Source organism: Poecilia formosa, unplaced genomic scaffold (assembly GCF_000485575.1).
Source record: "Poecilia formosa unplaced genomic scaffold, Poecilia_formosa-5.1.2 Scaffold41, whole genome shotgun sequence".
Classification (NCBI taxonomy): Eukaryota; Metazoa; Chordata; class Actinopteri; order Cyprinodontiformes; family Poeciliidae; genus Poecilia; species Poecilia formosa.
In genome coordinates, this window is record NW_006799980.1 from 949,010 (window position 1) to 960,173 (window position 11,164).

At 38.7% G+C, this 11,164-nt stretch overlaps 1 protein-coding gene across 2 annotated transcripts in view; it reads left to right on the plus strand.

Moving 5' to 3' along the window:
* The first annotated feature begins 3,805 nt into the window (after positions 1-3,805).
* LOC103137532 (PLAC8-like protein 1) overlaps positions 3,806-11,164 on the plus strand; it is an 8,577-nt gene continuing 1,218 nt past the window's right edge. Inside the window, exons 1-4 of one of the 2 annotated variants that reach the window (XR_001662011.1) lie at positions 3,806-3,940; positions 6,623-6,703; positions 9,585-9,730; positions 10,701-10,924. Coding sequence is in view for 1 of the 2 variants with exons in the window: in XM_007551307.2 (XP_007551369.1) it covers positions 6,625-6,703; positions 9,585-9,730; positions 10,701-10,832 (357 nt within the window). In the remaining variant the exon portion in view is untranslated. Of the gene's footprint in view, positions 3,941-6,622; positions 6,704-9,584; positions 9,731-10,700; positions 11,093-11,164 lie in introns of those variants that run through there. The other variant, XM_007551307.2, reaches the window with a different exon arrangement.

An 11,164-nucleotide genomic window follows, 5' to 3' on the forward strand; every position in this document is an offset into this window, starting at 1 on the left:
GATTTGATCTAAAGCAAAACTTCTCATCAGATTACGTTGCCTTCGGTTATAAACAAAAAGAACGTCAACGTCTTCATAAAGGTTCCACGTTAACTTTCTCTTTCCTGCCAAGTGAAACTAACATCTGGAAGAGAAACTATGTGAAAGTTGACGCTTCACTGATCCAGGAAGTGTGTTCGTCCCTCTGCTCATCCCCCTCACTCTCTGGTTTAGCTTACAGAGGGTTAGTTACACTTTAAAGAATCACGCCATTCTTTCAAAACAGGTAATCAAAAATCAGGGAAAATCCGTTCACATTGGAACTGTGAGTTTCAGTGAGAAATGCTTAGATGTTGACCTATGAACATGAATAATTTAATTTTAAAATGGATGAAATTTACTTTGAAGTAGGTCTTATTTAGAATGAACTGGTACATCACCACAAACTCGCTGACCTGTATTTTAGTCTCCAATCACCAGAGGGCGCTATTAGCCAAACTGTACTTTTGACATACAAAAAGTACAACTAGAGCAAAACATGTGCTGGCCATCTACTCAGGATTTTTAAGCTCTATTTCATGATCAACAGCCATCATCAACACTTATGTTCACTACTTCAAAGCAGTGCACAAACTAGCACAAAGTCTTTTTTTTAAATAAAAGTTCAGGGGGCTGTTTAACCTTTTGACCTTTAAACTTTCATTAATATCTTCAAAGCCAAAGCAGTGGGAATCCAGTGTTTGATTTACTGGATTCACACCAATTTTGTCTGATTTGAAGAAGCTGGGGAGGGTGGGATAATTTCACTCAGGTGTGGACAAACTCTATTTTAATAGAATCTGTCTTTTATGATATCTTTTAAAAGGATGCTGTTGATTTTTATCAGTTTAATGGGTTTATCTTAAACTCTATCTAAATTATATTGATAAAGGAGAGACAGATATCTCTCTATCTAGAGTCACACAGGCACACCCGCCTGAAGGAAACAAACCCAGTATATCCACTTGCAATCTATTGGCTGAGAGGTTGCCAGGCGACGGTACTTTGGGAGCAGAGAGGTTTGCAGTCGGGAATTTGATCCGAGCAGAGACCAGTTTTGAGCGCAAGGAGAAAGGTTTGAGAAAGAAAACAATGAAAGAGAGCAGAAGTTTGGAGTACAAGCTTTGTAAGTTTTGAGAGGAAAATCCTGCTTCCAAAATGAAAATGTAAGCACAAGTATTCAAAGTGTTGAGAACAAAAGACATGAAATCCTGCTTTCAGACTGAAAAGTTGCTCTCTCGAATTATAGCAGAAAAATTCCCCCATATTTGTGCATTTAATTGAATAAAAGCCCCAAAATGGTTTAACAACTTGATGAATGTGTTTTACATCACTTGCCCTGAATGTGTTTTAATTTGGGAATTACTTGAATTTACTTTGCTGCGTCAAATATGCACACCTATATCTGGATAAACGTCTCTTAACAAGTTCGACAAACAATCTACAACCTGTAAGAGTCTTGCAGGATGATCCTGTTTGGATATTCCACCATGTTTGGTGCAACTTAGCTTATTACTGATTGGTTTTCCTGCGCTGTCCTGATTTGTGTGGAAGTTCAGATGTTTAGAGCCACACCTCTAATTACCCAACAGCCAACAGCTCACCCGTCCACCATGCTTTGTCTTCTGACCCCTGCCGCTTCACGTTACACTCTTTCTCTTCCTCCTTTTGATCTGATGACCCTAATCTTTCTTCACAATACTTCCTCTTCTAGTTGCTGTATTATTCCATCCTGTTTGCCCAATGTGGCTGAACAGGACCTCAGGATGAATGAGATAAAGCAAAAATAAGTTAAAATCTTAAAGAATCACCCAGGAAACTGCCGGAACATCATCAATGCCCACTATTTGAAGCCAGTTTCACATCACAGTGGCTGATCTGGATCATTACTGTTTAAACTTTACCTTTAATAACATAAAGTTACCTAATTTTTAAAGTGCAATCAGTAATACTTTTATAACAAATTTATATCAGTAATGATTTCTTGGTTAATGTCAAGTTGTCATAACAAAGACATTTTGAATAATGTCAACTTTGTATTAAAAGTGTCATAATTTACCGAATGACGCTTTATGACAACAGTCATAAATATTCATGAAGGCTTATTCATGATCATAACAGGTGTTATGTCATGTTTATGACAGTGTCATGTCAGTCTTATTCACCCCCCTTCAAATAAAGTGGTACCCTTTGTTTTTATGCCATATGTTAATGCTTTTATGTGATTCTTTATTTGTGCTTTATATGTTTTTTTCCTGTAGAGCAGGACGAATGGTGCTCTGCAAATTTGTGTTGACTTGAAAAGATGTATGTTTGGAAAAATATCCAAGGCACACATCAAAACAAGTTCTGATTTAAATAAAGCAGAAAAGAAATTAAGCAAAAACATTCATTGAAACATGAACAACGAAAACAGAAATAACCACGTTCTGGGTTCATGTGTTGCTGTCAGTCCTTAAGACGATTTACTAAAATCACAAAAACATGTTGATCATCTTTCAAAATTTCACGAAAAAAAAGCAAAACATAAAAACACTTAAAGCATTTTTTTTACCGTAACACTTGTAACAAGAAAGAAATTAAATTTTAGAGCACATCCTCATATGCTATTTGCTTCAACAGGTAGGTATGAAATGCTGCCCCCAAGTGATCTCATATTTAATATGAGATGTTTATTTGGCAGGACTGAGAATAATTTTGTTGATGTGTCTCATCGGCTAAGTTAAATGAGATCACGAGATAAAATACAGCTCATAATTTTTCATTTCAGGGGCGAAAAAAGCACAGATCTGCAGAGGAGCATCAAAGTAAAAGGTGGAATAAAAACAACTTTCATTGTGGTTGTGATTCTTCCACTGCTAACAAAATTAATGAGTTTTTTTGTTGTTGTTTTTTTTGCATTTTTTTCTGTTGATATCTTGGTTTTGCTGCTTCCACAGCTAAAAATAATGATTTGAAAGTGAAAATAGTCTAAACAAAAAAGACAAATTTATGGCTAAATTGAGTCAAAACTTTGTAGGAATATTTAAGGTAGCAATTAAAACTACTTTGAAAACATGCTTAGAGGTGTGTAATATAATAACATGTGAAATATCAACACTATGAATGTTTCATGTTGATAAATAAATACATGTGTGTGTATGTGTGTTTTGAAAAATACGTCTTGGGTGCACAGTGGTGCTCGTGATTACCTTGCAGCAAGAAAGAGCAGCAGCCTGGTGTTTTTCTGCATAGACCTAGTGGTTTCCTCTGGCTTCCTCCCACAGTCCAAAAATATGTTAGCTCAATCGAATACGATAAATCACCATAATATGTGTGTGTGTGTGTGTGTGTGTGTGTGTGTGTGTGTGTGTGTGTGTGTGTGTGTGTGTGTGTGTGTGTGTGTGTGTGTGTGACGGACAGGCGACCTGTCCAGATTTTACACCGTAATCCCTCACCAGCAGTACCCAGCATGGACCAGCAGGTCCATGGAGAACCGATCTGGAAATCTAATTTTTAGAGAAGAAGCAGCGCCCCCTACAGGAATAAAGAGCATGTTTGGGCTTCGAGGGAAAAATAAAGAAATAAAATGTCTTTTTGCTCATCTCGATGATTTTATGTATTTTGACCATGAACAGACCATCAAAACGAACTTAAATCTCCACTCTACCATTTTCTAAGATTTTTTTTTTTCTAAATGAGAGCTTTTGTTTATTGTTTCAAACAATTTATGAACTTTGTGTGTTCGGTGGGAGATAAGAGGGGCATAAAACTGTAAAGAGTGCTTATAGTGAGGTGTGTTTTGGGGTTGGGTCATAACGAGGCAGCCATAAAACCTTTGGTCACAAAGGGATTGTCTCTGCAAGAAGGCAGGTCCATATCATTGCTCCATATTCTTACAACTGTTTCACTTCGTCGTTTTTTATCAACTCACGCTAAAAAGGTAAGAAAAAATGATCCGGAACACCAGGTCAAAACTTTCATAGCAGCTCGTTTTTTTTTTTTTTTTTTTTTTTTTTTGTTTTTTTTTTACCGCTGAATGTGTTCGTTTTTACCGGATTCATTTTCAGCGAGGTTTTTGTGCGACACGACACATTAACGTCGCACAAAAACATTAAACATCAACTTAAATATTATAGTCTTCGCCAAAATATTATCTATGGCTCCTTTTTTTCACATTAATGACCAAATTTACAGATCATATGTAAATACTTTTTTTTATTATAACTATTTTGACTAGCAGTAAGTCTAACTAATCCACCTGTTTTAGTCAATTAAGCTAATGATGGATGTTAACTAGTCGTTGCTTTTGAATCTAAATGATTCTAAAAATAAAAACCCGGAAAGTAGATAAAATCGACCTCCAGTGAAAATGTTTATATTTGCGCGTAGACTTAAAAAAAAAGCAAAGGGATTCATATCGAATAAGAGAAATGAGTATAACCAGCTCAGTTTAGCTTCGGTGAAAGGATGAGAGGAACCACTGGGTCGGTGATTTTCTTCAAAGTGAATTGAGTGAATATTGGTTAATATTACCAGCGACACACTTGCTTCATTTACTCCTTCCGTGTTTTTATTTGCCTTTAGCTCCTCCTGTATTCCTTTTAATCGATCTATTTTTGACCATTCAAATATATGATCAGGACAGCTGTGACTTTTACTTTTTAACACTTTGGTAACACTTTAATTGGCGGGGTGCATAGGACATGACACTGTCATAATCATGACGTAACACCTGTCACGGCCATGAAGGGGTCTTTATGAATGCCTAAGACTGTTCTCATGTAAATAAGTGACACTTCGGACACTTATTTACCAAAGTGTCATTCAGTGAATAATGGCACTTTTAATGCAAAGTTGCTTTAAAAGTTGCATTGAAAGTCCATTAAAAATGCCAACTTTGCATTAAAGTTGCAAAATCATGCAAAGTTGGCATTTTTAATGGACTTTCAATGCAACTTTTAGAGCAACTTTGCATTAAAAGTGTCATTATTTACCGAATGACACTTCATGACAACTGTCATAGTCATTCATAAAGTCTTCTTCATGTTCATGACAGGTCATATTTATGGCGGTGTCATGTCATATGCACACCCCTTCAAATTAAGTGTTACCAAAATTTTTCAACTTTTTAAATTTAAGCTATTATAAAGTCATCATTCAGCTCGAGGCGCCATCTGAAAATGCAACGTTCATTTAGGTCCATTTTGGCACTGTGCACTTCGCCATTTCCCTCAAAATATTCTGGTCCCCATCAACGTCATGAAATCAAACAGCTGCTGTAGGTTTATCTGCTGCCAAACTATGATGTGAATCTCCTGTTTTAACACAGATATGGCGGCAGATCCAGCCGAGCAGCTTTAGGTTTTCCTTATATAAACCGGATTCCTGTGCGTTAGTAGTCTTTGTGAATCGGTGATTTATAAGTAAACTGCACTTAGTTGATTTTAATTCTCCTAAACTGGTGTTTCTGCGTTATTTCAGCCTCTTCAGGAAATACCCCATTAAATATTTAACATTCAGAATGAAGTTTGGCAGGAAATGCAACCGGCCTGTCCAGATTACACCACTCCATTATAGTCATGCTTGTTCATGCCTCTCATATTAAGCTCCTGACACAAAGACTTTGAACTCTTAATCTAGTTTTTACTGCCGTTATTTGTTGTTGTGTTTTTTTTTTTTTTTTGCTCTTCACTTTCACTCTACGTGGGTCTGATTGAAGCATTGAAAGCTTGGCTCGCTAAAAATGAGATGAAATCTGATCAGCTGGAAATGCTAACAAATGGAAATGCTAAAAAGATCAACTTTTAATCAATGTTTAAATGATTGGTGTGGATATAAAATCTGTTGTTTGCTTGAGTTGCAAATCAAAAGTATCCAAATCTTGTGTCAAAACGTGAAGTGCAGCTATATCACGAAGAAGCAACACAAAAAACGAGATAAACACCATTAAATTCTGAATTTGTTGAGTGGAGAGAAAGCTTTACAAATTGAACTTTTCTTGTCTCTCTGTCATCGTTTTCATAAACCGCAACTGCTGGAATCGGCGATAAGCTGATTGGAAAAAAACAAAACAAAAGAAACCTGGTTTTAAAATGTTTTCAAAAATATACAGTGTATATACAGGACATATGTTCTACCTTGTTGACTTTGGAGATGGTTTTATTTATGAGTATCAGAATAAAAGGGGAATGATACACTTTTCAGTCCCTTTTATTTGAAAATATTTATATAAAGGAGGTGTCATTTTTTTATACGATTTGCAGTGATTCACTATTTTGTATCAGTTCATCACACTCAATCCAAAACCAATATATTCTTTAGCAGATTTTAACGTGAAGTGTAAAAAAAAAACACACTCCACAGATTCCACCATGTTGGAGCTTAATATGTAAGGATGGAGTCAAAATATTGGTGGCTTACATCCAAACAACCCTACAGTTCACAGGTGCTGTGCTTCTTTTACCATGTCTGTAAAGCTCTCTGAGTATCACAGACAGAGATTGTGTATAGATCCGCCTAAAACGTCTCAAAACGCAGAATGTGGGGTGGCAATAAGATGCAAAGCTCCAAATTAAATGAATTTTATTTTCTGACGTGCTTATGTCGACTCTGATTCTTCCAGACATGGCTTACCATCCGCCCTCGTCCAGCCCTGGGAGCTGGAGCACCGGCCTGCTCGACTGCTGCAAAGACACCAGCGGCTGTGAGTTAGCGCGACAAATTTACTGAAATATTCCCTCAAATTTGAACATCAGGAGCATCAATTAGTGAGCAAAGACGTAACGGATAGCAGCCTCCACGTTGATGAAGCTCTGCTGGAAAAGATGTGGCCTTTTTAAAAAAAAAAAAAAAAGAAAAAAAAAATTGCACTTACATTGTTTTAATTCTTTAGACATTTCTGACCTTTTTATATGAATCCAGTTTTTCAGTGGGATTTAATGTGAATGAAAGTGTTTTTATTGTGGAATCATGACAGCGTGACAAATCCCTCCCACTCAAATTTCTCTACAGAAGATTTTATTGGACTCACCTCTCTGCTTTCACACCTTCCAACTCCAGGTGCATCTGATTTTCACTAAGATAAAGAGATGTTCTGACTTGCCCCGTTGCCTTGGAAAACCCACCCGTTTTCCAGAGAAATGTCTGTTTTCCACCTCTTCACGGTTTGACGTGACCTGCATTGGTAAATTGATTTATTTAGGGGACTTTTTACTAATAAAAACAACATAAGAGCCTTTAATTCAGGGTCATTTCAGCAACGTCAACCTTTTGAGACAGGCTTTTTCTTCTCAGTGTGCGGCTGAAACCACTCACCGATAGACAGCAGACAATTTCACATTTAGTTCAACAACCTCTATAATACGGTGGCGAACCAGTTCAGCATTAAGAGCCAAATGAAGCTCATCATCACCGTAAAGATCCACACAACAATTTCAAGATTAGCTTTATACCACATTGCTGCTGAAACGGCAGCAACGGCCGACAGAAAGCTGCTACCATGGAAACAGATTTTATTCTTAAATGATCCAGCTAAAGTCTCTCCGACAACTACTGCAGACTTGTAGCGCTAGCTTTTGTCAGTGCTGCCTTCAGTTAATTTTGGTATCGAAGAGCCACCCGCGATCCGTCGAAGAGCTGCAGGTTCGCCGCCCCCTGCTCTGTCTAGTTCTTTGCCGACTTCGGCTCTTTCTGCTTTTTCGTGTCATGCTTGCATGGAAATTTAGCGGTTCATTCTTACGCAAACCTGTGAAAGTTTCAGCAAAGAAATTTTGTGTTGACCTCATGCTGACTGTACTTTATATGTGAGGCTTTTGTTTTCACGCCGTAATGCCAAATCACAGAAGTAACAACAACACACACGGTCCGACATGGGAAACCAGAAACTCCTTCGCTGTGTTTGTTTGCAGACAATATGCCAGAGAAAGAAAGACGGCTCTTTTTCTGCTCTTTCTCTGGAAGAATCTGCGGCATGAGATGATGAACTAAGCAATGCTGTTGTGAAATTTGGCTGTCAACTCGCTGTTGTGAAATTTGGCTGTCAACTCGCTGTTGGTGCCCAGAGGTTTCAAAAGATGAGCATATCTCCGGTAAAACAGGCCGAAACGTCGAGCCGCAATCAGATAAAATGGCCCGTTCCGACAAACTTCTGTTGAGATGCGCACTTATCGTGTTTTCCAAAAAGTCACGCTTTTGTTCAAGAAGTAAACACTTTCTGTACTTCCGTAATTTGTCACATTACATTTACAGAAGGAACAAAGGTAACAAGGGGTGCATTTGATGTATTTCAAGTGATTCAGGTGGTTCTGCTGTTGGAAGACAAACGCCTCAGGTTTGCATATGAAGCTTCTCTCGTTTTATAAGTGGACTGGTCAGGTTCCTGCTGCAGAAGACCAACCCCACATCATGCCGTCGCCGCCACCATGCGTGACAGCAGGGATGGCTTACCTGATAAGGAACAAACTGAACAAACTAAAAGAGCTTTATTTTACTTTTATTAGACTGGATAGTTTTGGATCTCCTGATCTGATTACATCTAACATTTGTTTACGTAAATTCACCTGGCCAGCAGAACGCATCGGCAGTCGGAAACAAGGAAACATTGGAGCTTTTATCCCTCGGTTTGGTCGTGTAGTTGGGCTAATGGAGGGCGTGACCTTCTGCAGATTCCAGATGCAATCAAGACTGGAGGGTCTACAGACAATTTAAGTGAATTTATTGACTGATTTCTGCTCTGTTCTGAGATGTCAACCATAAGATCTTCAAGATTTCAAAATCTTTCCCAACTTATTAACTATTTTAATAGATTTTAGAAAAAGGTCGACACGCCTCCAGGCTCGTTCAGTGTTTGAATGATCATCCAGCTCATCGATAGACCCTGATTTGCTTCATTTTTGGCCGACTCTTGAGAGAGAGAGCTGATCCCCCAGGATGTGCATGGCTAACAATAGTCTCCCTAAGTTGGCAACATTTCAGACAACTCTGACAGCGTCAGATATAGAAACAATAAGCCTGTTCTCATGACATAATTTGGCTTTCCACGAATTTCTAAGGAATTTGAAGGGAGCGGATGTGTCAGACTGTTGTGAGAAAATGTAGAGGTGTTGTGAAATTGACATTTCAACATCCTTGAAATGCACCGTGGGATTACTGTGGTCTGAACACGTTTTGCCTTGAATGGTTCCCAACTGTTCTTAAGAAAGAATATCAGCAGAAATGAAGACAGTCGATGCAGTGCAGATGTGATTATATGACTTCAACTTGGAGCGACTTTATTATATTAAAACTAAATTTGTTTTGTTTGGTATTTTTGACATTACATTAAACTAGTAAGGCTTTTGTTCTTTTTGTTTTACTCAAATACAGTGAAATTAAAGCTTCTTCTGGGTAAAACTAACTTAGGTTTATATCTAATCATGTATCGGAGTGGCCTAGTCAAAGAAGAAGACAATGAAAAACAGACAAAATGGTTGCATCTGGTTCATCACATGTTAGTTTCTAACTTTTCAAAGATGAAGTCCATTCTGTGGCCTAAATCAGCCTGATAAGGTTATCAGACATTAAAACGTTCTCCGTCTCCCCTGCAGGTTTGTTCGGGTTGTGCTGCTTCCCCTGCTTGCAGTGCCAGACTGCCAAGGAGTACGGCTGGTGCAGGTTCATGCCCTGTCTGGACTTCTGCGGCATCGTGTCCTGCATACTCCGCTCCAACATCAGAGAGCGCCACAACATTCCTGTAAGGCCACTTTGTTGTTTCGACGCTTGTGTTCACTTTTAGAGCAGCTTCTCGTTGCTTTCAGATGGTTTTGCCAGGCCTTATCAGTGCCTGTAGCGACTTCTCCTGACTTTAAACCGGAGTCAAACAAGTCACGTCTCACCGGTTTCATGAAACTGGTGAAACATCGTGTTTCCTCTTCGACAACGGCTTTGATTCAGATGTTTCCCTGGTTTTACAGGCCCAATTTAACCTGATGGGTCTTTTCAGCCTCAGCCAGGCAGCATTATTTGTCTGCGAAGGTGTTTTTTCATTGACTTCATTTTTATTTTTGTGCTTGATCGTTTTAATTCATATAATAATTTTCCTAGTCACTGCATCGCTTTGTCAAATCCTCATTCTTTCACATGTGGGTGAGGAGGAAGAGCAACTCAAGGTGCTCCAAACTTAGAGCTAAAGATAGGAAAATACCTGCGTTTGTCGCAGAGACACACATCTTCCACTGAAGGTATTTAGGGTTAGGGTAACGGTGGGTCGGAGTTGATTTATGAGCTCCAAAGTTTATGTTTCTGTTGAATTAGTGAGGTGACAGTTTCATCAGTCAGGCTTAAAGATGTTTTCTTTACCCCTCTGAAAACTTGTATAACTGCCTATTTTAAAAGTTAAGTCACCAAATATAGTTAGTAAAATCAACCTAAGCTTGTCGGAAACAAGGAGGATAACTACTCTGATAGGTTCATGTTGTTTTGGATGGCTTCATAAACCCATTAATAAATGAAATCAGGATTTCAAAACTTATTTTCCTGGTCACTCTGGTTGTCTTTGTGCCGTTAGAATGAGTTTGATGATCCAAAATCTTTTAGAGTGTGCATCAAGTTATTCATATCGTCGTAAAGTCGTCCAGAGACCCAGATCAGTTCCAGTAACATTGTTTTTGTTTTTGTTTTAACAATGCTTTGCTTTTTCCTCCCTTCCCGTTTCCCCTCTGCAGGGCTCAGCCTGTGACGACTGCTTAAAAATAGCGTGCTGCTACCCCTGCGTGTGGTGCCAGATGCATCGAGAGCTGAAGCTCAGGGGCCGCAGCCAGTCGGGCGACAACGTGGTCACCGCTCAAATCGGCTGAGCTTAACGCGCCGCCGACTCAGAGGCGGCGTGTCGAGTTTGTCTGAAATGTCCTGCAGATGCTTCAGGTGGACCGCAGTTTAAAACGTGTTAGTTTAGTGCTACTCAGCAACATTTTCTTTTGCTACTTCTCGAAGGTTTTGGAATTATAAAGCGAATGCCTCTTACTGGCGTATTTAGCAGTCTGTGTTTTATAACAACAGGATTGACGCTTCTGACTTTTGTTCCTCAATAAAATACTTTTTGCAAATCTTCTCTCTTTCTCGCTAAAATCTCCCAAAACTCTGTGTGTGTGTGTGTGTGTGTGTGTGTGTGTGTGTGTGTGTGTGTGTG